The sequence below is a fragment of the Ictalurus punctatus genome, chromosome 24 (genome assembly GCF_001660625.3).
Source record: "Ictalurus punctatus breed USDA103 chromosome 24, Coco_2.0, whole genome shotgun sequence".
NCBI classification, from domain to species: domain Eukaryota; kingdom Metazoa; phylum Chordata; class Actinopteri; order Siluriformes; family Ictaluridae; genus Ictalurus; species Ictalurus punctatus.
Genome location: NC_030439.2, coordinates 8027311 through 8054398, shown reverse-complemented (window position 1 = coordinate 8054398; position 27088 = coordinate 8027311). Strand labels below are relative to the sequence as shown.

The window sequence follows — 27088 nt, the reverse complement described above, 5'->3', positions numbered from 1 at the left end:
TTCAGAAAAAGGGTTAATTTGTGTAGATATATGGATAGTTGTATACTAGTTTACCATGTTGTTTGGTTTTTTAATTAATTAATTATTATTTTAAATATGAGTTTTCTCATCGTGCTGCATGTATAAGAAATGTGTAAGATTATGTAAGAAATCTTAGCAATAGTTTCCTGAATTCTAGCCCCAGAGGGATTAACACCCTCACAGTGTGGTAATTTTGCTGCTCCAGGACACTTGCTGGTCAAGTCCCAGTCTCTGTGTTTTTGAGCAAGAAAAGTCTGCCGGAGTTCAGCTCCTCGGCACTGCCAGTGCACCCAGCGTCCGTGAAAACGACACACAGACAAACCCGAGCACGCATGTGATGGAGAGCTTTTTTATGATAGTTTTCTCAACACATCAGGACATTTGTTGCTGTTCTGTGTGAGGTAGCTTTAAGAGGGTTTAAAAGCTTTGTACTTCTGGACCGTATTACTGATGTTTTGTACGACGCCACGGTTTAAAAAAAAAAAAAAAAAAACCCAAACAAACCAACAATAATGTAATTTCAGGAAGATAGTAGCAATGTTTTGAGAATAGTCTTAATTAAATAATTTTTTTTAAAATTTGTAACGTATTTCTTTACTTTCATTGCTCTGATATGCATCAGTTTGTCATATTGTTGTATTATGACTATTCTTGAAATATTGCAGCTTTTTTTTCTTGTAACTTTTATCACAAAAAATTCTCATATTTATTCTCATATTATGACTTTTTTTTTTCCCCCCCTTTATTTTTCTTAAAGTATTACCACTTTATTCTTGAAGTCCTGTATTTTTATTTTTAAATGGTGGCCCTCAAATTCACTTGTAGTTTGAAACGCCTCTGACTGTATAAGTTTATCTTGAATGGCCCAACCCCAACAGCAACAAAAAACGCTTTTTTTTTTTTGGTTCAAACTATTGATCTTGGTTGTTGACAAAAGTAGTTGAATATGAATTTTGTATCTTTTGAATTACTGTATATAAATGTCTAACTAATTTATTTAATAAATATACATTTGCCAATTTGTTTTTCATTTGAACTTGCTAGATTAGGGTTAGTATACTAATCCTTTTGAATGTAAGATTCATGACAAGAATCATGACAGTAGAAAGTTTTAAAGCAAAACTGTATACTTGTCAGTAGGGATGGGCGATATGGACTTAAAACTATATTGTGATATTTTCTGGTGTTTATTGTGATAACGATATCAGTGATTATATAAATATAGTACCGTGCACCACTGCTTCTAGCTACAAGTGATGGCTGTGATCTTGAGAGCCTCAGAAACCCAAACATTGCTCTAAAAGTAAAACTGATTTCCTGTAACAGAACCAGATCCAGATTGTAGAGGTACAGTAGCTCCTCGTTTAGTGATAAACTCCTCCTCGGCTTCACGTCCATCTTCCGCTGAACTTGTTTTCACTCTGCATGTGAGCTGAGAACGGGTCGCAGACCGTCGCACACAGAAATACGTCTTCAACTAGACTTTATTGTTATCACAGGAATACTAATCCTTATCGTGGGGAGATTTTCTACCGTGATGTCGCCCATCTCTACTTGTCAGTATGTTTAAATATACATTTTTGTCAATTTGTTTTTTCGTTCGAACTTGCTAGGGGTAAAATTAGAAAATTTGAGTTACGGCTTTAATAATAAAAAATCAGAACCTTAAGAAGTACAAATTCAAATCACAGATATGCAGATTTTATGCAAATCAGGTGAAAAGTGACATATCCAGCTTTCAGAGCAGATCAGCAAATGAATCAGTTTTTTGTTCTCTAATTAAAATGCTTTGTTCTTTTCATATAGCTAGTTTTCTACAGTGATGTTGAACACTCGATGCCCAGCGTAAGTTGTAATGTGTCAACATAAGGGACTCTGATATTCTTAAACCACAGTAACATGCTTCGTCTACAATGGCCTCTAGACATCATGTGTTTTTAATCGGCGCGTAACGTGTGTTTGAGGTTGTTTTTCAGATGATTATTTCATTTTGCCAACGTGTTTGGCTTGAAATACAAAAAGACACCGCATTCATTTTTAAACAGCCTTTTAGGGTCACCCATCAGGTTTTCTTATACATCTGAGCGTTTATGTGCTTGACAAGAAGCTACATGCAGCCACTGAATAAATGAATAAACAAGCCTAATGAAACTGTGGTAACGATGCACTAGTGCAGGAGTTCCCAACCGTGGGCTCGCTTGGTTTTACAAACCGGGGTCGCGAGAGAAACTCCTGCCCAATCTCCTCTTCTGTTTCATTCATTTATTTTACAAGTTAATATTAAAATATCTAAGACGGATTTTGTGCGCTAATCTTTTGAAATTCAGAGAAGCCATATTTATTCCAAGAGTTTTAGTCTTGGCCAAATCCATCTTCCATCTTCCTCTTCCATCTTCCTCCTCTATACAAACTAGTATGTCTCAAATCACTTACTTGTGTACTGTTCTAGGCTGTTGTTGAGTACTAAATACTAACAACTATTTTGAACACCTCTCATGTTGCCTTCCAATATACCGGCCTGGTCTATGTACCTGCGGTTTGGATTTTCTAGATACTTCTGAATGTAAGGTTCATGACGACAGCAGAAAGTTTTAAAGGGAAACAGAGCTTGTCGGTATGTTTAATGTCGCTGCGCAATCGCTGAACGTTTTACAGTTTTGACTGAAACATAACAGACAGGGATGTTTTGGCTCTGATGTGAAATCACGTGAATTTCCTTTTTTAAATCTTGTACCGGATGTACCTAACGCATGCCGTAAACATGTGAATAATGCCGCTTGCATCATCACTGGTTGTGCGTCAAATATAAAGGGACTCCGCTGTGTCGCGCCAGATCGTATCACACCACCTCCTTGTGGATTATCTTCTAGTAACACCACAACACTCTCTGGCTCTGGTACGTCAGTTCAGGGAATGTTCCTTTTGCTTTTTCATCATTTTCTTTACAAATATATACATTACTGACATAATGAAGTGTTCTCATGCAGTTCTAAATGATAAATCTGAAATAAAATAAAAGTAGCTTGATCAAGGCAGAAAATTCATCCTGTCCACTTGGGGTCATTAAACCCCCCAAATTTTTGGAACCCCTGCTCTTGAGTGGGTTTTTACATGCTATAGTTTAGAGCTGCAACAACTAATTGCTAATAATCGATGATGAAAATCGTTGTCAACAAATCTCATTATCGACTGGTTGGTGTACACCCGGCACAGGATGCGTTTACTCACGTTACTTCTCTTCCGAAAGCACACTTAGGAGAGTAAATACTAAAGTTATGCCCCAAATGAAGTACTATACACTTACACTATGCACTGTGTACACTACCGTCTAGTGTAAGGATTTTAGAAAGGTAATATAGTCTCAAAAGGAACACTAGCGTTTTTTTTTTTTACTAACCGGAAGTATAAACCACTTCCTTGTCGATGACGCCATACGCACGTAATGCGATGCCGAATAATCGGCCAACTAATCAATTATGAAAATAATCGTTAGTTGCAGCCCTAGTATAGTTACAAAACAAGTGAATGTGCACATAGCATCATTCATGCGGTCAGATTCTGCAAACCTGACGTACTTGAAGGTTCATTACAGTTTAAAGGGGTTGTGCTGAACATTACTGCTTACTGATCTCTGCATCAGAATATTGCCAGACCTGGCTTTTATTTTCAACATTTTTAGCTGAAAAGCAATTTCAGTATTCAAACACTGGCACCTCAGATGGTTGAGTAATGACTTTTATGTATGAACAGCAAAAAAAACAACAACCCAACAATGACTGATAAATGTCATCCACAGCCCAGAATACACAGCATGTTTTGGTTCACTTCTCGTCTTCAGGATCGAGTCTCTTTCTCACTGCTGTTGAACCATGGTGGAGCTCAATTGCAACCGTATCGAGACAAGCTCACGATGATGGTCTCGGACTGGATGTTTTAATCTGCACCGAGTTACATTGCTGTGTTCTCACCTACACATATGAACCGCAGCGAAGAGGAAAACGCACCATGGTTCGATTCAAACGGGACTTAATGTGTCTAAACTTGCTAAAATCTGGATTTGTATATTTGAAAGCCTGTTTAAAATCTCTTAACTGAAGCTGCAGTATATCTGTGCCACATAAAATGAAGACAGCGTTGTTGTCATGGCGCGCACGTTTGAGGTGCTGGAAAAGTCTTTGCGAGTGGGTGGATTTTACTTTAATGCTGCATTGGGAAGCGGTCAGATATGCAGCTTTTTTGGACGAGAGAGGGAGGGAGAGAGAGAGAGCAAGAATACTTTTACAATAACATTGAGTGTAACTATGTTAGTCTCCATCAGGAGTTTTTAAACTACATTAGATATCAGGTACTTTTTAGGCTTGTGAGATCGTGTGTAATATGCCATCGTCGTATCATGCGTCAGTTAACTGTAGTGTCGTGTATGATTTTGAAGGGGGCGTGGCCAGACATGCGTAATGCTTGTCATGTACACGTAATGTCATTACAGTGGGGGAAAGAAAAAACAGGAAGATGGATACAAGTCAGCTGTAGTTTTTGGTAGCGTTTAAATTATTTTTTTTATTGATGAATTGTCTGACAACAAGGTCTTGCAAGTCTGAAGTAAATAAACCCAAGTTATTTAGCTGTATCTAAACTGCATCAGAGACAGATTGCTTGGTGCTCTGCTCAGACAGCAGGCCAGAAAAGAGGAGAAAAGGAAGCATTATGAAATGCAACACAATTTATTTTTGTTGCTATTAAAACTGAAGGCACGGAATTTTTCCCTATTTAAATTGACTTGATGGCAATCGCAGTAGTTAGAATTTATCAGCGATTCATGATACTACTCGTCCCAAGCCTAGTACTTTAAGTTTGCAGAACGAGCCTATGCCTATATTGCACCATGAACGATGTGGCATGCAAGATTTTTTTTTTTTTTTTTTTTTTTTACCCTAGGCACAGCTTGATTTAGTAAATATAATGTACGGAATCTGTACGTACCATACCAAAAAAGTTTTTTTTAATCAAATGAGATTTGAGCTCATATGCTCTGCACTTTCTACAAACTTAGAATTACGACCTGATGTCAGCGCGCGCACACTGCTTCAGCCTGAAACATTTAGTAAAAGCTTCAGTATTTCTGCTCATTATTTGTGTGGAAAACACAAACACGTGTGCCACAGACAAGAGGAAAGTTGATCATTCTACACTACAGACATTTCCTCTCTTTCTCTTCGAGGTTAACAGAATAAACGTTCGCTAATCCTCAGGATTAAAGTGCACCTATTATGGTTTTTCAATTATTACCTTTCATATTGTTTGTTTTATAGAGCTGTTTGTGAATGTAAGAACATCTGCAAAGTTTCAAAAATCAAAGCACACGACAAACGGAGTTATTGACCCCCAAAAGAAGGAACTGATTCTGAACACCTGAAACGAGTCGTTAGTGATTCCAGACTTTACTTCATGTATTAACCTATGTAGGTTTGTAACAAAAAGCCCCGCCTCTGATCTTCATCGGCTGCTCGCTGACAGCGGTGGACCAGTCAGAACAGACTGGGACATCTGACCAATCAGAGCAGAGTATGTTCTCTGAAAGGAGGAGTTTAGAATGAATCCTTTAGAACGAATCATTTAACGAGTCGTTTGCGACACTGGGGTTAAAAAATGTAACGCTACAGTTTAAATGAACAAATTAAAGTGTTTTTGACCTTGGATTCATGTAAATCTATTGTATGAAATCTTTAAAACAAAATTAGGCACGTTTCAAAACCATAATAGGTGCTCTTTAATAATAGTCGGAAGGTGCATCCCTGGTTCGTACCTACTCATCGAAATTCCATCCGAGTGTCTGATCAGAGATTCGTTGGAATGTGTTCGCATATTTGACGTTTATTTGCTTTGTGCATGTGAAGAAATGGTAAATCCCCCACTGTTTAAACTTCCTGTGTTTATTTATTATTTACAGCATTAGTTGCATTTTGGGAGGGATGGGCGGAATAGTTTGTACTGCTGCAAGCCTATTTGCTGAATGTTCCACAGCTCAAGAAGGTGGTGCTCAGGTGTTCTCCAGCAGGACTCGAACTACCTTCTGAAATTTGCTCAAACGTTCAGTAATCGCGAAATTGTAATTTGAGATGATGTAATTAGTATGAACGTTTGTCTCGTTCCCCCACCTTTTACTTTACTGTTACGCCTTCTGATAAATCGATCATCGGGAGCTTCAGAGTTGCTCGCAAATCAAGACAACGAGAGTATAATTAATCTCGTATTATAAGGAGATGCAAAAAAAAAAATGTATAATTGTTTGGAAGATGAAGTTTGGGAAATGGATGTCTCAAATGCACGTCGAATGTCTGTCTGGTGATGCTTTGAGGTTTTTTTTTATAAATTTTTTTTTTTATTAAAGCGCTGTCAAGGGAGCCTCCCTTAAATAATTGCAAAAAGAGAACCTAATTGATTTTTATGTGGAGACTGAGGGATGATACTGATGCTCTTGTCTATGGGTTTTATGAGCTGCCGTTTGGTGAGGAATCGAACACAGTGGCAAGCAGCTCGATGTTGCTTAAGGCAGGGGTGCATCTCTCGACAGACTCTGTGAATATTGACATGCCTGCTGCTCAAATCATTAGAAGGCTGAGAGCTGGGAATAATCACTGGAGGCCACAGTAAACTCGACTCTGCTCTGCTCCCCTCCCCATCGCCGCCTCTCACAAGTCCTCGCGCAAGGCTCATAACAAATTCCTTCAATATAACGTCTACAGTTCACATGGCATGCGGCTATTCCCCTTGTTCCGTGCTGGAATGGAGACAAGGTTTCATATCGTCGATCAATAAAATACAAGGAGCCGAAAAACACGGGACATTCCACAGCGGCTCCCGTGATAAGATGCTTTATTAGCTATCGCGTTACAGTAATATTGATAGTAGTATTTGGTTATGAATTAGGCTTGGACAATAATGCACTGTTCTGTTATCAAGAGTTAAATTGTTGTTATAAATCCACTGACAGTCTGTCTTGGCTGAGCATCATGGCTAACCTACTATTAGTTAATTATTTATAAGAATAATTTTTATTATTTGATTCCTGTTAAGCCGTAATCAGCGACTACTTCAATTATATAGTAACTAGGGCAACATCTAACAATTTATAGCCCTATCATAGGGTTAAAAAAGCCCACTGATAACCGATTTACTTCACCCCCCCAGGTCAGACCCCTTGCTCCACCCACAGTGATTATCTATTGATATCAGGGTTGTCATGGAAACCTGTTTTCTCAATGATCACACCCGGTTCCTGCCCTGTTCTCGTCTTCGCCTTGACCACGTTTCGAAAGTGTGTATGTCTATATCTCTATGTATATAGATGTGCGTATTATGGGGGGGAATAACCTCACAAATAACCTCAGATGACGAAAAACAACACATTTCATTACTTAGTCATTTAATGTTTTCAAGTAAACCACCATACACCAACAGGGTGAGGGGAAAAATATAAGTACATCCTATAATTCATTAACATTAGAACCACCTGTAGCGACAACAACTCGAAGTGAACATTTTCTGTAGGAGTTTCAGTATCTTGCATTGTTTTGGAGAAATTTTGGCCCACTCTTTACAACGTTGCTTCAGTTCATTGATGTTTGAGGGCATTTGTTTGTGCAAAGCTCTCTTAAGATCCAACCACAGCATCTCAGTGGGGTTGAGGTCTGGATTTTGACTTGGCCATTCCATCACCTTGATTTTTTTCTTCTTTAGCCATTCAGATGTCGATTTGTTGCTGTGCTTGGGATTATTGCCCTGTTCTATAACCCAGTTTCATCCCAGTGTAAATTGCTGGGTTTCTGGACAGATTTGTCTCAAAAATATTGTGGTATAGAGTGGAGTTAATTAACTAAGTTTCCCAGGTCCTTTGACTGCAAAACAAGCTCAGATCACAGTTGGTATGGGGTATTTGTGGTGATACCTTTTGCGTTTGGTTTATTACACTGTACATGATGACCAGACATCTCTGCCTTGGTTTCATCAGTCCAAAGGATTTTGTTCCAGAACTTTTGTGGTTGGCTCAGATGCAATTTTACAAACCTAAGCCATGCTGCCATGTTCTTTGTCCAAACCACACTTCCATGGAAGCCATACTTCAGTTCAGTCTTTTTCTGATTGTGCTGTCATGAACATAAACATTTAATATGCTTAAAGAGGCTTGTAGGTCACATGATATAGGTCTTGTGGTTTTCTTTATATCTCCGAGTTGGGATGTGACTGAGGGTGTGTGGGGGGTGTTTTCTCCACTCGCTTATGAATAGCCATGCACTTTTCACTTTCGAGTTAGCAGCAATTGCTTGCTTGATTGGTGGGTTCGTTATTATTGTTAATGAAAAACACAACAACTACAAAATCGTACAATGCCAAACTCGCTTATATTAAACGTAGAACTTTTGAAACCAAATTTCCCACCATCGTCTTGTCAGTCAGCTCACCTCACTCCCGTCACGTGATAAATGAAATGTGACTCCTGCTGATCTGTGCTGCAACTCTGAATCATTCGGCTCATACTTAATCGAGTAGATGTGTTCAGTTTTTAATTGTAGCTTCTGTTCTCTAACTGAAGTAAATGATTTTTATTACTATAAAAAGATCAAACGACTTGGGGTGGTGCCGTGGTGGGCAAGTGAGGTAATCGGTGTGTGGCCCAAACAACATTTATCACAGCAAGCCTAATCTCTGAGCATTAAACAGTCTGATTTCTGACTGAATTTGCTGGGATGTCCACTCCAGTCCGTACAGGACTGTGTGGCCAAAAATGCTTGATTTAGCTGCAGCTTTTTTTTTTTTTTCCTTCCCCCCCGTCAAAGTTTGTAATGCAATTTGTGGAGGTTTTTTTTTGTGGGTTTGTTTACTTACTTATTTATTTTCAGAAAGCTACTAGAATCGCGACAGTGCAATCGCGCAAAAGTCTTTCACAGTGATGTTTGTTGGTAAACTTTAACTGTACTCATGTTCACCACACATGAATCGATGAGTGCTTTGATTGAACATGCGTTGTGATGACGTCGTGTGACGCTTCTTGGTCCAGATCTGCAGTAATTATGAAAAATCGCAAGAGTTTACTCGATTTCGCGTTCATTTCTGCGATTGCAAGATCTTGGAGGGACTTCCATTCCTGGGATGATTGGCAACTGTATCAAAGGCTCTCCATTTGTAATCCTTGTGAGTCGTTCTCACTGTAGAATGGTGCCAAACGCCAAAGTGACAAAAGTTCGTTTTTTATAGAGATAGGCACATGATTAACTAACCTTGTGCATTTCATTAGTAACACCTGGCTACTAATTACAGTCTTAATGATTGTGGAAGTAGGAATGGTGTACTTATTGGTTTACAAACGACTGAACACGGTCTCAAATTAGTGTGTAGTTTACATAACCAGCAAATATTTTCTCGGTCACGAAGCCATGCGGATTTATTCTCTTCCTTTTATTTGGCTATTTGGTCATTTTAATCATAATTAGTGTCCGGTGTCAGTGTTCTGTAGTGTTGTACAGTAGAATAGCTATTTGAATCTGTTAGCCAGTAAACTATTTTCAACCCAGCAGCGTTGAGGAGAATAGCTACATCGTTAAATGTTTGTATATATGCATGCTGGGCTATGTGAAGAAAAGAATTTCACTGTGCTATAATATATTTGTGACCAATAAAGTCTCAATCATAATAATAATAATTTATTATTATTATTATTATTATTATTATTATTTTAAGGTATGCTGTGTGTAAGTCGCCATTCTGCTTTCTGTTTTCAGCAAAGGCGATGGGAGTTGATTCCGCACGTCGATAATGATTCATCATGTGCAAAAATAGCAAGCACAATGTATTCAGCATCTAATTAGTTCAGTTAGCGAGACAGCCAGTGGATATTGACGTTTATTTTGAATTACGTCGAGTGGTCGGAATTGAATAAATGTCAATGAATGGATTCCATTTGGTCAAACAAACATGTAGTGTGTGCATTTGCATTAAAGGAATGCGTTTTTAACAGACACGGGAGGAGAATAATAAGTACAGCAATACAGCATCTTCATACAGTATGTGTGTTTAATTTAAATAGAGATACCTGAACGTTACCAAAAACGTTGCAGGTCAACCTTTACGTTCTTCTACTCGGACGTTGAAGTTGTTCAGTTAAATGTAAATGCAGCTCCTCGCTTAATTACTAATCAGTGTGCACAGTAAATGTAAAAATCACTAAACATCGTGCTGAAGGGTTTCTGTTGCAGTGTTGAGAGATCGATCTGCTCAGTGCAGTGGTTTATTAGTCCTTACAAAGCCAGAAAAATCTAATCAAAACACGCTGTCCAGCTCTGAAATTGCACATATACCTGACCAACTAAACCACAGATGACAACTCTGCAATGCTTATTGCGATGGGAAATCCATGCAGGGTTAAAATAAAGATTCCTGGTGCTGTAAATGATCCCAGAAATTCCTCTTGTGGTTGTTGTGAGCATCCGAGCCTACTCTGTATGATTTTATTTTGTCTTCGCAGAGTTTTCAAATGTGAAATTTGAATTAAGGACTTGTTATGAACTATTACACACCCACGCTTGCATAATAAATACACATAATTGACAACCATGACACGTAACAGTGATTGTTGTTAGTATGGCACAGTATACACGTTTGGTACCTGCTTTAATTATTGGTCTGGCTTACTGTCGAGTGTAGACATCGGTGTATTTGTGTAGTAAATAAAGTAGTAAGCCCTAGTGTCAGTAATTATTTACACGTTGTGTAAATTTGCCTTAGTGCTTTATTTAATATTGGGATATTCTGCATATATAAAACCCCTGAGAGTCAATTAGTACTTAGGGTTGGGCAATATACCGATTATAATATTGATCTCGTGATAAATGATGACTGATGTACTTTTCTGAGATATTTTTAGTATGGTGATGTATTTAAAAAAAATTATTACAAATTAAATGGTACTAAATGGATGCCGTTAGATTGGAATCTTTTTGTAGACATTAAAGAAAAGTATCATCAAACTCGGTTTAACTTTTTTAAAAAAATGAGTACTGTTTTACAGACAGTTTGTTAGCTAAATCATATATCATGATAGTCATCATGTATCGCAAAAATGTCTTCACGTATCATGGTGATATTTGTGTCGACCTAGGTTAAAGGTGAAGTGTAAGGGGTTTCAAACCTTTTAAAAAAAAAAATAAATAAATAAAAATAAGTTAGTTGCAAATTCAAAATCCTGAATAATTTCCACTAGAGTACACGCTAAATTCAGGAGTATCTTCTGGATGTCTTAATTCCAGGTTAAAGCTGAAGCTGACCTTCATTTGAGACATCGCTTGTACATGTTGTCAGACATGAATTCCATGCATTTGCATAGTGCAGTACCAACATAACGTGGCTCACGGAGGCAGTATAGCACTATGTGGCACTGTGTCTCTAACTAAATAAACAAACTAACGTTGTGTCTCAAATCGCACACTTGCATTCAATTCTGGATCGTTATTAAGTACTAGCACTACAGTACTAGTAGGGCTGCAACTAATGATTATGTTCATAATCGATTAGTTGAATGATATAAAACTTTAACTGTTTGTCGAATTTATATATATATATATATATATATATATATATATATATATATATATATATATATATATATATATATAAAAACAAATATAAATAACGGCCTCGTTAGTAATATAGATGCATCTCAAAAAAAAATTTTATATTGTGGAAAACTTGATTTTTTTTTTCCACCCTAATTTAATTCAGAAAGTGGAACTTTCATATTTTATGGATTCATTACACATATTTCAAGCCTTTTTTGTTTTAATCTTGGTGATTACAGCTCATGGAAATCAAAAATCCACTATCTCAGAATATTAGAATAAAGAATTTATAATACAGAAATGTCAACCTTCTGAAAAGCATGTTCATTTATGCACTCAATACTTGGTTAGTAAATAAAGCTAGTGTTCCATTTGAGATGATATTAGCTTTCTTAAATTCATACACTAGACAGTAGAGTATATAATGCATAGTATAAGTGTGTAGTACTTAATTTGGGACACAGCTTTAGTATTTCCTCTCCGATGTGTGTGGAAAATTAATTGGTTTTTGCTGCTCATTGCATCTTGGGAGCCCTGGTTAATCTGTGCAACTTTAAAATAGATGAACACATGGTGTTAATATTCTCAGCAAATAATGTAGACTTTTATGAACTAATCATTATGTGTGTTTATAGCCGTAGTGTTTTCAGGTTGAACGTTTGTGGGATTTATATGGAATTATCATTGTAACCGGCAGATGAACTGGTTTAGCTTTTGGAATGAATCCAAACAGGAGCAAGGTCACAGCAAGGTCAAGTGTCCTGAAGTAGTTTTTCTTCAATGACTTCTTTCCTGTTTTGAATAAATTTTCAGGGTATTTCAGGTTTACAAATGACTAACTACAAGGACTAGGCTTTGACACTGTTGCCATGAAGTTCTACACATTTTTATAGTTTTTATTGAATTCCTTCCCAGTATTTCATTGGAAGTGGAAATCTTTTTCGAACTGAGGATTTAATCCTAACAAACATTCCAGACATATTCTACCTTGACCTGAAATTGCTTTGTGTGCATGGCTGTAAAGCTGTAGGTTTTTCCGAAAACTCATCACTTCTCTCTGTTCCGTCTTGTAGACACGGGCCGTGGAGGGAGCCGTTCAACCCTTACTACGTCAACACCGGCTACGCGATGGCACCCGCCACCAGTGCCAATGACAGCGAGCAGCAGAGCATGTCCAGTGATGCAGACACCCTCTCCCTAACAGACAGCAGTGTGTATGTAAACACACACACATACACGCAGAGTCATCCTCACAAGTACACGAGCATAGAGCTGTAAGTTAGTCAGATCGTCTGGGTTTCCCTTCCTCTCGGAGCGGTATTGCTTGGAGTGCCACAAGAATCGCAAAACCCCTTCATCAACCGTAGCGAATTTCCCACGAGGGTCATTTGAAGCTGCGGCCGATCTCGAAGCAGCATCTCCGGCACTTCTGTGGGACCAGGAATAAAGCAGGCTTCCTCTGAGGTGGCCCCAGTCTGCTCATTACCCACCCTAGAGAAAGCCTCAAAATGTTATTACTTATGCTAATTATAGAGCATACAGTTGAGTTGCAACTCAGCTTCTGTAGTCTATAATTTGAAGGCATTCCTTTAAATGATCTTTCCTGAACTTAAAAGGTTGGTCGGTCCCCTACATTGTATGGAACATGTGGAGATTTGTGAAAGGACTGAAAATGAAATCCTGACATCAGATCAGTCTTTAAAGGGATCCTGACCACATGCAAATAATGTAGGTTGATTATATTTGCCTCGGCAGTATGATGGTGAATTTGGGGGGGCAATTAAATGCAACACAGCAATTTTTATTTTCCATTATCAATCTGTACTGTAACTTTAAAAAAAAATAATAAAAAACTTTCCCCTTTGGACCTATAACCAATCGGCTAGTTTTTTGTAACCACGGGCCTTAATTGCAGAACATATGCTATCGTTTAGTGCTCCTGATTTCCTCCATCTAGGCAGGAAGTATGTTTCCATTTAGGGAGGTGAACGAGGACATGGAAATGCAGCCGGAGAAATGGATAGACACTGGGAATGCGATAAGTTCAGAGATAGCACCGGGAAACCGTGTTAAAAGAAACATGAAAGGCAGGGAAGGAGGGAAGAAACGTGTGTCTGAAGTGGGTTAGATTAGAGGCTGTAGAGGTGCGGAGACACAGCAGGACACAGTGTACCCAGTGGGATTAAAGCTTCCCCACAGCCATGGCACAGAGGGTCCCATATCCACTCAGCTAAAGGAATGGCAGGGTGCTGCTTTCACGATTCAGACAGGCGCGCTCTCGTCACAGGGGGGAAAAAATCATTCTGACTCTGCTTTGTGCACGCCTGTCGAATTTGAATGTATTCTTAGTATTAAAATGTGTGCAAGACTTGCTTTGCTATCACAGTTTGTATTCGAATGTGTGAAGCGTGATTGAGGTGTACTACTTGGTCAACTGATTTCCGTTTACTGTGTTTTTTGTTGTCAGTTGCTTTAAATTGTTTGTTTGTTTATGTATTTATTTATTTATTTATTTATTTATGAGGAAGCAGTTCCAGCTGTAGTGGTGATGTAGTAGTAGTAGTAATAATTTTAGTGGTGATAGTAGTAGTGGTGATAGTAGTGGTGGTGGTAGTAGTAATACTGGTGATAGTAGTAGTAGTAGTAGTAGCACTAGTTATAGTAGTGGTGGTGGTAGTAGTAGTAATACTGGTGGTAGTAGTAGTAGTAATATTGGTGATAGTAGTAGTAATATTGGTGATAGTAGTAATAGTGGTGATTGTGGTAATAGTAGTAGTAGTAGTAATAATAGTGGTGGTAGTAGTAGTGGCGATAGTAGTGGTAATAGTAGTAGTAATATTGATGATAGTAGTAATAGTGGTGATTGTGGTAATAGTGGTAGTAGTAGTAGTAATATTGGTGATAGTAGTAGTAATAATAGTGGTGGTGGTGGTAGTAGTAGTAGTAGTTATAGTGGTGGTAGTAGTAATATTGGTGATAGTGGTGATAGTGGTAATAGTGGTAGTAGTAATAATGCTGATAGTAGTAGTAATAGTGGTGGTAGTAGTATTAGTTGTAGTGGTGGTAGTAGTAGTAGTAATATTGGTGATGCTGGTGATAGTGGTAATATTGGTGATAGTAGTAGTAGTAGTAATAATAGTAGTAGTAGTATATTAATCCTACTGTATTGCTGTGTCAGGGTTTAGTGCAATATTAATAGTGCTTATTAATATTTTATAGAATAACTCAAAACTCCTTGTTTGTCCCTCATTAGAGATGGAGTCCCTCCCTATAGATACCGTAAACAGTCTCGACGTGAGATGCACGAAAGTGCCAAAGCTAACGGGCGAGTGCCACTACCTCATATTCCTGTAAGTACCCTTTAAACATGACTCTCCATACACTGCAGCCATTTTACCTTTTGCTCTCCCTCCACCTGTCTGTCTCTCCCATGCACAAACACCTCTTTTCTTTCTTACTTTCTTTTTTTTTTTTTTAAACTGTGCCTCTGCCTATCATTTTGTGGTGCCCTGCTTCCCCCCCCCCATTTTTCTTGACATTCTCCTTTCTGTCTTCTCCCTGCCTCTCCTGAAATGAATGTGCATTCTTAAGATGCACAGTGGTGTCTAGTGGGTGCCTTTGATCATGTGCTGGCGAATAGCTGATGGAGCGAGAGAGAGAATGTGTGTATGTGAGCGTGAGCGCTGTCTGATGCGCTCTTCAGCTTATTCCTTCCTATGAAGCCTGTGCTGTGAAGCCTGGGCTTCCTCATTGCACTGACTTCACCCTAATTGGAGCCTCTGAGATGGAGCTCACCTGCTTTTCCTCCCGTCAGGAGCTTTCACCCAAATTATAAAGAGCAAGGGGACATTTGCAGTACATCTCAAGTTTTAACCAAACATTGTAAATATGTTGTGAGGATGTACTCGATGAAGAACGAGCTCCAGTATTGCATGTTGCCTTATGTTAAGTTGAAACACCTGTCAGTAACTGCTAGATAACTAGGACTATAGTGTAAATGTTCATACTGTACATCGGAATAGGATTTTTTAATTCTTTTTTTGCGCGTGTGCATATTTTTGTTTCAGTTTAGTGGAGGTGGACTGATTTTTATTCATCGCAAAACCTATGCTAAAAACCAACCACTCTTAATTTTCCTCCACCATAAATGCACATTTTATGGCCAAATGCTTCTAGACACCTGCCCATTACATCCATGTGAGCTTGTTGAACATCCCATTCCAGATGAATCTTCTCTTTTCCATTATAATAAGCTCCAATCTTCTGGGAAGGCTTTCCACTAGATTTTGGGTCATGGCTGTGGGGATCTGTGTTCAGTCTGCTACAAGCAACCTTAGTAGGGTTGAGGTCAGGCACTACTGGGTGAGGAGGCTCCAATTCCAGTTCACCCCAAAGGTGTTCGGTTGGGTTGAGGTGCAGGACTCAGGACTATTCCACTCCAACCTTCTCGACCCATGTCTTCATGGAGCTCACTTTGTGCACAGGGGCATCCTCGTGCTGGAACAGGTCTTCGCCTCTTCCAGTTGAAGGGGAAAGTGTATTGTAATGCTACAGCTTTCAAAGACATTCTAGATGATTCTGTGCTTCTAACTTTGTGGCAATAGTTTAGGTAAGGTGTACATATGGCTGTGATGGTCATTCATCTCCAGTAATCACTGTGTTTAGATTTTGAGAAATAGAGCCATCTAGGTTTGTTGGAGTATATAGCGTGGGCAGATACAATCAAAAGTAGGAACTGTTGGAGTGGGTGGGATTGGTCAAACTCTCTGGTGGGAGCGGGCTTGTGTGGGTTTTTTTTTATTTAATTTTTTTCCTTCTCCTCCAAAAGATGGTGTCAGCGTTGCTAGTCCATGTGATGCATCACAGCCAACAAAATATAAGTAATTGAAATTGTCTTCTTTATAACCGCTAAGCTAATCATTAATGGTTTAACAATAACTGTTTTCACTGTTCAGTCTGGTGAGTTGCTTATCCAGACCTTTTGTAAGCAAGGAATTTTATGTACTGGACCAAATTTACTTGAATCCCCTTAATACAGAGAGATGCTAATCAAATAAAGTTGCTCTCCAGACTCAAATAATATCTTTTACACGCGGTGTGACGAGAGCAGCTGAAACATTGTTGGAAGAGGATAAGGATTATGGGTACACTGTTGACCTCTACAAGGGACATTTACACATTTTGTTTCTCTGTCTGTATAAATACACTTAACTAGCTAGCTAACCTGGCACTTAATGACTTTACATTAAATCCTCCTGTTAGGGCGAACAAAACAAGGACTGAGCAGCACACCAGAGCTTTCAGTTGCCTGGTAGGCTAGCAAAGGAAAATATGATTTGTTCACCCTGGAGTTCTGTGATGAAAAAGCCTCAGTGGTGCTGCATGTGGAACATTTACGCAAGATAAAGAGTCATATCTTGAAGTTTCTTTGGCAGTGAACAAGCAGACACAGATGCAAAAACAGCCCTCATGGAAACAATCCGAGAATGCAAAAGCCCATCCTTGATCAACCAGTGTATATACTGAACAAATGGCAAGTGGAATGGAAAAAATGTGGAAATAATAAATTATTCGAAATAAACCCCGTTGTAGGAAAAATATGTACTTACCATTTTCAAACTAGACATGATCAAGTGGTGTACACAAGGTGCCGTATAGGTCACACCACACTTACACATGGATATTTATTGAAGGATGAATAATTACTAGAGATGCAACGATGTATCAGCCGATAAAGGCAATTTTTCACGCTATAGGCGATCGGCCGATAATATAAAAACATTCGATGATCAGGGCCGATTATGTCCCTCAATCAAAAGAGTGTGGGAAAACACATTGAATTCGTGCTGTGTGTAAAGATGTCTCTTGTGTGGAATGATGACAAAACTGCAGTTTGTAATCTCTGTAAGCTCTGCACTGCTAAAATTTTACACTGGAAGTGAGCAGCAGTGAAGCGGGAGTTTCGGCGTCGAGTCTAATATTTTTTTCATGCACTGCTCACGCTGAATTAAAGCGCCAGTACACTGTTGAAAAATTTAAATGAAGATGGGGTGACAAAGTATATATTGCACAGAAAAATATATTTGTGGAGTAGTATATTTCATATCCAGTTAATGTTAATATCATAAAAAAAAAAAGTTTAGATTATATATTACCAGTTTGATGTTCAATGATAAATTAGAAATGCTTTTGTTTGTGGTGAGTGTGAATCCTAACAGGAGGTTATGAATTAATATGAATAAATGACATTCAGTAAGTTAAGAAATCTTAGTTTAATCTTCAGAATTTAATTAATGTGTTAATATTAAAGTTTTTATTTGCATTTCCTTCAGAATTGTGGAATATTAATTATTATTAATTTAAAAGAAGGCATAAAAGGCAGAACTATCGATATCGGCCGATATGACCGAATAATCGGTTATCAGTATCGGCCGATATGACTCTGAATTATCGGTATCGGCTGATATAACTGAATAATCGGTTATCGGTATCGGCCGATGTGACTCTGAATAATCGGGTATCGGCTGAGAAATTTAGTATCGTTGCATCTCTAATAATTATCAACGTCCTAAAATTACCTCGCTCCCTTGACCTTTTTTTTTTTTTCTCTTTCTTTTTTTTTTTCTTCCCCCCCCCCCGCCCTATTTATATCATGAGACAAACAGCTTTTATCAGGTCAAACGTTGAACGACGTGTTTTGTAAGACGGCTCAGGTAAACTTTTACAATTTTTATCACAAGTAAATGTTAAGAATCTTTTATAGAGTCATATTGTACAGAAACATCTGACTTTTTAAAGCTGAATTATATTGTGATTTTTTTTTTTTTGTTTTATTTTATTTGCTTATTTAAAAAAAAAATACTTTTATTATTACTGAATTTTTATTTTATTTATGTCTGATAAATAACTGAGGCTGGTACGACAATAAACCCAAATACAAAAACAAAACAGAAGGTGTAGCCTGTGGAAGCTCATGGAATTTGCAATAGTAAATGCCTCATGTCTAATGTGTTTGTTTTAGTTGACATTAACAGTTTCTTATACATTTCTTTGTCGATTACCTTGCTTTTGGAGATCGTGGCCTGATTGCAGCTGTAATGTTGCATTAAATGTTTTATTCTTGAGCAGTGTAAATGTACTTATTGTATATATTTTGTTTTGATTTGGTTTTCTTTTTCAAGACTTTGTTTGCAGTACTTAAACGATTTGTGACCATTTCTAATCAAGAATGCCATAATGCCTGCCGCTTTGAGGCGAGCAAATTCTGTTCTTCACGAGATTTATCATGCTTTGTCTCTCAGAAGAGGGAGATAATAAATAAATAAAATAAATAAATAAATATATAATCTTTTATGGTGGTCTGCAGAGGGAAGCTCAGTCAGTAGCTACATCTTGTCAAGACTTGACAGATTCTGCTGCTTCACTGGGCATGTAGCCATGTGAGCCGGGAATGAGACTGACACATCTGAAGTGAGTCAAGACTCGGAACAAAGAGAGCCAAAATGCAGAGTCCAAAACAAATTTGACCCTGTAATAAAAAATTTAAGTGCTCCTATAAGGTTTTGCTGGATGCCGGCCAGCACCTACCTGAGTCTTGTTGATTCGTTCATCCCTCGTTTATGGATTAATGCACATTCTGGACATATATGGCTTAGAGTTAGACAAAAAGAAAATGAAAACCAGAAAAGAAAACGTTAATCTGTTTACTAGTGCTTGTTTAGTGTACCAGGATAGAGTTGTTTTTGGTAAGTGCACACTCCCATGCTGACTGGAAAGGGTAGACTTATGATGACTCGTATTTCCACTTGAGGCTCAGAGCTGTTCCAGCATGACAACGCGGCCGTGCACAAACCGAGCTCCATGAAGACGTGGCGTGTTAAGGTTGGTGTAGAAGAACTCAAGTGACCTGCTCAGAGCCCTGACCTCAACACCTTTGGGATGGACTGGAGACTCCTTGCCTAATATCAGTGCCTGACCTCATAAATGTGCTAAAATCTAGTGGAAAGCCTTCCCAGAAGAGTGGAGCTGCTTATAACCTCAAAGTGGGGATTAAATATGGAACGGAATGTACGAGATGGTCGGATGCCCACAAACTTTTAGCCGTATTGGTCATTGAGCATTTCCTTAAGTACATAACTAATCACTCTTTTGTGTTGACCTTGCACTCATCCTCTAACCAAGATTATGTAAGTAGGGCACTGTAATTTCCTGCACATGCCCTGGGCTGCCCTGTTCTAACATTTCTCTGACTTTTTTTTTTCTTCCTTTCTTTTTTCTAATCATGATGTTTTGGTTCTGTTCATCACTCTGTTCATCTGCCAGCAGTGGGTTTCTTTTCCCTTAAAAAAAAAAAAAAAAAAAAAAAAAATTGTTTATTGTATGTGCACTATTTGTGTACTGCCGTTCAACTCTGATTGGTCATGTTTCTGTGCAGCGCACAAACCGGATGCCAAAGGATATCCACGTGGAACCAGAGAAGTTTGCGGCAGAACTAATTAGCCGGCTAGAGGCGGTCCTGAGAGAGCGCGAGGCCCAGGAGAAACTAGAAGAACGCCTGAAGAGGGTGCGGCTGGTGAGTCTGCTTCCAAAATGAAGGGGGTGAAGGGGGGGAATCTCAATTTCCCTGCTGTGTGGCTAATATTTGATGTGCAATTCCATTTTCTTTATCTGAAAACTATGCTCAAGGAACTAAGCATGCGGCAGAATGCATCGTGCGTAGGCTTATCAGACATTCCTATTCATTTCTGTTCTCTCTTTGTCTTCAGTGTCAGGTGAAACACCTGTGCTGGCTGAGACGCTTGCTAGTCTGGCTCTGAGTAATGACTTTGTTTGAAGTGAACTGAGGCGTGAAAAATTTTAACGCTCTCCACAAATCGGTATATCCCCCCCCTTCATCTAACACACACGCACAAAGCCAGGTGTTAAGTCTCAAGACAGATAATTTGCGTAGTTTGGCCGCCCGTAAGATGCATTGCCGTCATGTCCCAGTAACTCTGTTATTAAGAGCTTGAAGTAGGAATTTCGTTGTCTTTTAATTGATATTCTTCCCACTTGCCACCCTTCTACTGAGATTAGCACGGTTCTGCACTTTGAGGCAAGAAGAGTTGAGCTCATTTCAAGGTTTTTCCCCTGTCTGAGGAATGCAACAAGTGTAAATTTGGTTTTACCAGAGTTTTAAGGATTTCTTAAGATGCTGCACAGACTTTCCACATTAATTGTAAAAATCTGAGTTCAGTTTCTGCAGGTGCAGCCAAATGACTAACTTGTTGGTTTTTGCGTTGCACTTGTGACCAGTCATTCATTTGGTTAAAATCAAGTTGCTATGAATATCCTCGCTCGTAAGCCTTCCCTGTACGAGGTCTTTTTGAGGGTGAATGAGGCTGAGTCTGACCTAATGACTTAAGGACAAACGGGTTTCGTATTGGAGGTCAGGTTGGGCCTCTTATTTTAAACTATTTGACATGTTCTTGGGCTACTGTGCAGCATGACTATGTAAGTCAAGGTCAATGAAGATCATTAATCTAATCATAAATTTCCTTAAAACCAGACTAAAAGGTCTGGAAGTCATCAGCAAAGTTTGTTCACTGTCCCTGCAGGAGGAAGAAGGAGATGATGCGGATGTGTCCACAGCGCCTTCTTTGGCTAGCCACAGGCTGCCCCCTGCTGTGCATGTGCAGCACTACACGGCACGCTACTCAGACACGGCCTACAGTGGGTTGGGGCTGCGCGATGCGCATGAGGAGAACCCCGAGAGCATCCTGGACGAGCACGTACAGCGAGTCATGAAGACGCCTGGCTGCCAGTCACCCAAGTCTCGGTCACCTGATGGCCTTCCTGCCACCAAGATTCCTGGGCATATTGCCCCGCTGCCCAGTGGCCAAGGAAAACACCAAGCAAGGCTGGGACCCAAGGGTGAGCTGGGACATGTTTACCACCACAAACATACACATCACACACACCACGCTGAAGGAGAAGGAATGAGGCAGTGGAATGTGGAGCAGCACCATTATGGCTCCAAGACGAGGAATTACTCCGATGGCACCAGCTCAGTGGAACCCATTGGATATAGGTAAGCTCCCACCACTCATATAAAACTGATCAAAGCTGATGTTGGTCAGCATAGTAGCAATGAAACGTATGGTTAACTTTTATTTTAGCAGTAAAGGCGCCACACTGTCAAAACGGCCGTATAAGAAAGGCGAGGACATGCGGAACTTTGAGATGCGAGAAACTGCTCCAGAAGAGCTGGACCGAAACCAGAAGATCCTGCAGTGGATGATGGAGGGAGAGAAGGAGGCAGGGCGCTACAAGAAGAGCCCCTATGGGTGAGTAGGTCACACTGGTCGTGCACGATGCTAAGGCTAAGCTAATGATTGTAGATAACGTAAACTTTTACGCACTGTTTTGGTTTTCATAATATGAGACTTGAACAGTCTTTACATTCCACCAGTCAGTGCAGTGACCTTGATGGCAATGGTCCAGAGTGTTTTAAAAAAATTTGAACCTTTTACCTGAAGATAATTCTTTGTTTAAAGACAAACACTGATTTATTCCGCAAGTAGACCTTGGGGTGTTCCTGCTTATTTGGAAACCGAAACCACCCTGGCTGTTTGCGGATAAAATTTCCTAATCCTGAATACATGTGAGGTGGTCAGTATGTGAACGTGTTTGGCATCAGTAGAGAATGAAGGGGTGGTTGTTTATGATGGTATGTACTTTTGTAATCACTTCAGACTGCCGGACAATATGCTTTTCTGCAGTAAAACCAAAGATTGAAGTACCTTCAAAGCTTTCTGGCTCTGGCATTAAGAAGCTTTTCTGATTCTCTGATCTGTTCCTTAGGAGCCTCTCGGGCTCTAAGAAGGCGCAAGGTCACGACTCGGGCAGGCCGAGCTCAGTAGAGCGGCCGGGGGCCGTGCACCCATGGGTGAGTGCGCAGCTCCGCAACAATGTGCTGCCCTCACACCCCTTCATCCAGGATCCCACCATGCCCCCGAACCCAGCACCTAACCCCCTTACACAGCTGGAAGAGGCCCGCAGACGACTTGAAGAGGAAAAGAAAAAGTCCGGAACCCTGCAGACCAAACAGAGGTGAGCTACTCTTCTGTCTCTCTCAGAAGACAATACCAGCTTTTCCTCCTTCAAGCATATTTGTTGTTTTATCTTTTTCTTCCTTCGGGTGTGTACCTTCCTTCGGGTGTTGCGAATTGTATTGCAAGTAAAGTGAGGTGGCAAAGCACCACGACTTATTGTGGAGTGCCATGTGCACAGTGGTCAGGTCCGCTTTAATCATTCCCTTGCATCCCTGCATGCATGTAGTTGAGGCTGGATGTGGGTGGTGTTTTCTAATGTAGGAGTTGTTTCTCAGGTATGTGATGGAGGTGATCCAGAGAGGACGCACCGTGGTCCGGCCCGCCATTTTCCCTACCCTCAACGTGGTGCCTGCCGTGTCTGACACGGAGCTCTCCGAGGCCCAGTATGTCACACTGGCCCAGTTTCCCATCATGCCTTTCTTAGTGTGTCATCAGTCCTGTGGTTGACTCTGTGAGAGTGTACACCATCCTGCATCTACCACTGCAAGCATATTCCCTGCCTGGGCTGCACATGTCCTATTAACACATTCCAGCTTGTCCAAGCTCATTACCCCCATCCACCCCAGCCTTTCCCTTCTCATGTAGTTTTGTAGCCATGTGGTGTAGTTAGCAAGTAGCAACCGTTATCGTATTAGTGTGTTCTAACCTGTTGTTGGAAACGTCAAGCGCGTCATAGTTACGATTAGTCATGATTATTTATTTATTTATTTTTGTTTTTAAGAAACAAGGGATGTCTGGGAAGCTGGGAATGGGATTGAGGTCACGCTGAATGCGAACGTGTTAACACCATGTTCATGTCATCAGAGCCTGACTGCTGCAAGTAGCAGATCTTTTAGATGGCTGTTTTTCCACTCAAAAGGATCTGCTATGCAGTCTATGCAGATTTGAATCCTTTTATGATCCTTTAAATGCTTTAATCAGACTTTTTTTTTTTTTTTTTTTTATACTCGCCACTGATTTTATTATTTTTTTTCTCCCTTCCCTTTCTTCTACAGACACAAAGCCATGAAAAAGCAACAGTGTGAGAACATTATTGTGGCGTATTACTTCTGTGGCGAGCCCATCCCATACAGAACCTCGGTCAAAGGAAGGATCGTCACGTTGGGACAGTTCAAGGAGCTGCTTACCAAGAAAGGGAGTTATAGGTAAAGTTACACAAGTGTTTTTTGGCTTTAAAAGCAATGATCTGCAAAATGTAATTGTCAGGCAGGGCCCCCCCCTCAAATATTTTAAGAAAAAAAAAAAGCATGCTCCCTGTCACAGAGAAACAGAACAATTCACATTCTGTGTGTATGTGTGTGTGTGTATATAATAAATATATATGTATGTATGTATGTATGTATGTGTGTGTGTGTGTGTGTGTGTGTGTGCGTGTGTGTGCGCACACGCACTCACACACACACACACACACACACACACACACACACGTATGACACGACCAGTCCAGATAAACGTACTTCTGTTCACTTCCCCTTCACAGGTATTATTTCAAGAAAGTGAGCGATGAGTTTGACTGTGGTGTGGTGTTTGAGGAGATACGTGAGGACGACGCTATTCTTCCCATCTTCGAGGAGAAGATCATCGGCAAAGTGGAGAAGATCGACTGAAGGAGGAGGAGGAGGCAGCGCAGAGAGATAGCATGGCCTTTTAGGAGGATCTACTTAGCAGCCAGTAAGGGAAGGGAGCTTGGAGGAGGTGCTGATAGATGGTACTGAGTATGTGGGAGAGGGTTGAGGGGTGAGTGAATGGGAGAGAGAGAGTAGGGGAGAGTGGAAGCACTGTGGGATGTATGCTATTGACTCAAAGGCTTCTACCTCTGCATTAGAGCCTTCTCTGGTTCCCCACAAGGGCCCTGTGCTACTGGTCACCGTGGTATGCAGCCTTTGGACTTCAGGACAAGGCAGCACACACTCACCATTTTGGTGTATTTCTAACTTTGAAATGTAATGTAGCAGTGTAAAGTTTGGCTAGAAAAAAAAAAGACTTGCTAAGAAATATGTTTACTAAAGCTGCATATTTTTGATACAACATATCAGAAGGAAGGTATCCTTTCTAATGTAACATCCTCTTGTAATTTTATATGTACCGGTACCACGTGTACAGTCTGTTTAAAACAACGGAGGAAAAAAAAAGGAAAAAAAAGGTTTTATAACTATTTAAATATTTAAAAGGAATAAACCTATTAGTATGATTTTAACGTTTTGGCAGATCCAGTTCGAGATGATCGTAGCTCACGAGGCCCTTTTCGCGCAGGTGGCTGGATGAAAACCAGGAACTGTACTCCACGCTCTGTTAAATGCTTTTTTTTTTTTGTCTCTTTCTTTCTTTTTTTTAAAAAACAAAAACTTTTCAACCCGATCTTAAGCGTTCTCCACTCAGAGTGACACCAGGTCGTGCTGCACTTTCTCTGAGGGGAGTGGATGGTAGCTTACTTAAAAGACGTCGTTGAACGATCATGCCTTTTCGTTGAGGGGTCAGGAGGCGGTGTCAGACCCATTTGTATGCGAGTAATTCATTGGTCTATTTCTCTACAGCTGCTTCCCATATGGAAAATAAATAAATTTATATATATATGCGCACCAATACTCTCATCATCTATCTGGTCCCAAGAAAACATCTGTCAGCATTAGATGTATTCACAGTGTATAATTAACCATATGGAAAATAGCACATCTGCAATTTGTAAAAGAGCTATTTTTATACATACTATATATCCATAATCAGAACAGGAGGATTTACTCAGCTGTCCAAGTGCTTGCATATTTTCATATTTAGAGTGCTTTGGATCACCGGGGGCATCAGTAAGTGAATGTGTGTGGCTGTGTGGAGCGCTGCTGTGTACCACATACCACCAGCCTATATAATGATCATGTTTACACTTACCTTTAATGTATTACAAAAGGATCACTGAGTAACGAATTGTAGCCTTTTAGTTTCACATGGCTGAATTTGGTGCCTGTCAGGAATTATTATTATTATTATTATTATTATTATTATTATTATTATAAAATTCTATTCTTGGTCACATTACACCAAAGAACAGTATACTGTAGGAATTACAAATGCTTTGTCCATTTCCATCCATGTTTTTTCTTTCTTCTTTTTTTGTAATTTCCATCCACTTGACCCTGTTTTCACTGATTTACCCAAAAGCTTTTAGAGAGAGCGAGAGAGAGAGAGAGAGAGAGAGAGAGAGAGAGAGAGAGAGAGAGAGAGAGAGACTGACTCTTGCACAGTCTGCGTACTATTCGGGAATTCTTCTTGTCGGGATGACGCACGGGATGACTCTTGTTTTAGCGTTTGCTGCTTGGAAGAGGCAAGCGCTGAATGGTGCTGCAAGTCTATGAGTAATGTCCTGGTCTCCCTTAAGAGGATCCCATCTTCCTGTGTTAAACGTTTTAGGATCCCTGTCTGTGTCACTTTGTCCTTTCTCCCTCCCATCAAAACTCTTATTATTCCTTAATTAGCTTGAACTAAATGGGTACTTTGCTACTATGGAAACTTTTTTCCTTTCAAGTTTTTTTTTTATTATTTTTTTTTTTATATATAAATCTGACTCATTGTAATTACAGTGTAATTGTCATCATGCTTGGGCTTTTTCAGTGGGCATGTTAAAAGGTTCATAATTACTGTGAAAAGCCTGAAAGTGAGCACTTCTCACTTAAGATGGATTAACTGTATATAGTACATTAGAGTGCCTTGATGAGCATGCTCACGCTCTGCAGTCTCATCCCTTCTGCTCTTTTCTGACGGCATACCAGCGACTAGAATCATTGCTTTTTATTTCTAGCATTACGTTTTTATTTTTGCTTCTGTACATGAACCTGTTTTTTGTTTCGTTTTTTTCATGTGGTGTTGTCACACATTTGAATAAGCCTTTTCTATGTAAATATGTACATTTTTCTGTGTTTTCAGCCAGCAAACTGGTTTGGATATTTAGTGCCCTGGTTCTGCTTAAGTGTGCTGAGTTGTACAGTTATCATTTTATGGTACTTTGGACAATAAAGACATGTAATAAAACATCCTATTCATTTCTTTATGTCTTGTACTCCTCAAATGTCTGTCTGGTTAAAGCTGCTGGACATAAGATGTATTGAAAGTTACTTAAGGTGGGTTGTAATGTCATTTTTCATCATGCAGATTAATCTCATACATTCAGGCAGAATTTAGTTCAGTGTCTGAAAGTGGAAATAGTAATGACACCAATGGTGTTCTCAAACTATTCAGTGCAGTAGTTAGTTAGTTACATTTATATAGCTGTTTTCTAGACACTCCAAGTGCTTTACACAGTATGGGGTTGGGTGGTGGGGATATCCTCAAAAACCCCCAGTGTGTAGGATCCACCTGGATGATGCAATAGTGAAG

General features: G+C 39.6%; 1 protein-coding gene across 4 annotated transcripts in view; it reads left to right on the top strand.

The window, feature by feature from the left end:
• axin1 (axin 1) overlaps positions 1–26750 on the top strand; it is a 32438-nt gene extending 5688 nt beyond the window's left edge. For 2 of the 4 annotated variants that reach the window (XM_017454841.3, XM_017454842.3), the window contains exons 3-10: positions 12704–12844; positions 14884–14980; positions 20065–20202; positions 21227–21699; positions 21788–21955; positions 22473–22721; positions 23719–23868; positions 24204–26750. In XM_017454841.3, coding sequence (XP_017310330.2) covers positions 12704–12844; positions 14884–14980; positions 20065–20202; positions 21227–21699; positions 21788–21955; positions 22473–22721; positions 23719–23868; positions 24204–24330 — 1543 coding nt within the window. In that variant the 3' untranslated portion in view covers positions 24331–26750. Of the gene's footprint in view, positions 1–12703; positions 12845–14883; positions 14981–20064; positions 20203–21226; positions 21700–21787; positions 21956–22472; positions 22722–22998; positions 23107–23718; positions 23869–24203 lie in introns of all 4 variants that reach the window. The other 2 variants (XM_053675324.1, XM_017454843.3) reach the window with 2 other exon arrangements.
• The last annotated feature ends 338 nt before the right edge of the window (positions 26751–27088 follow it).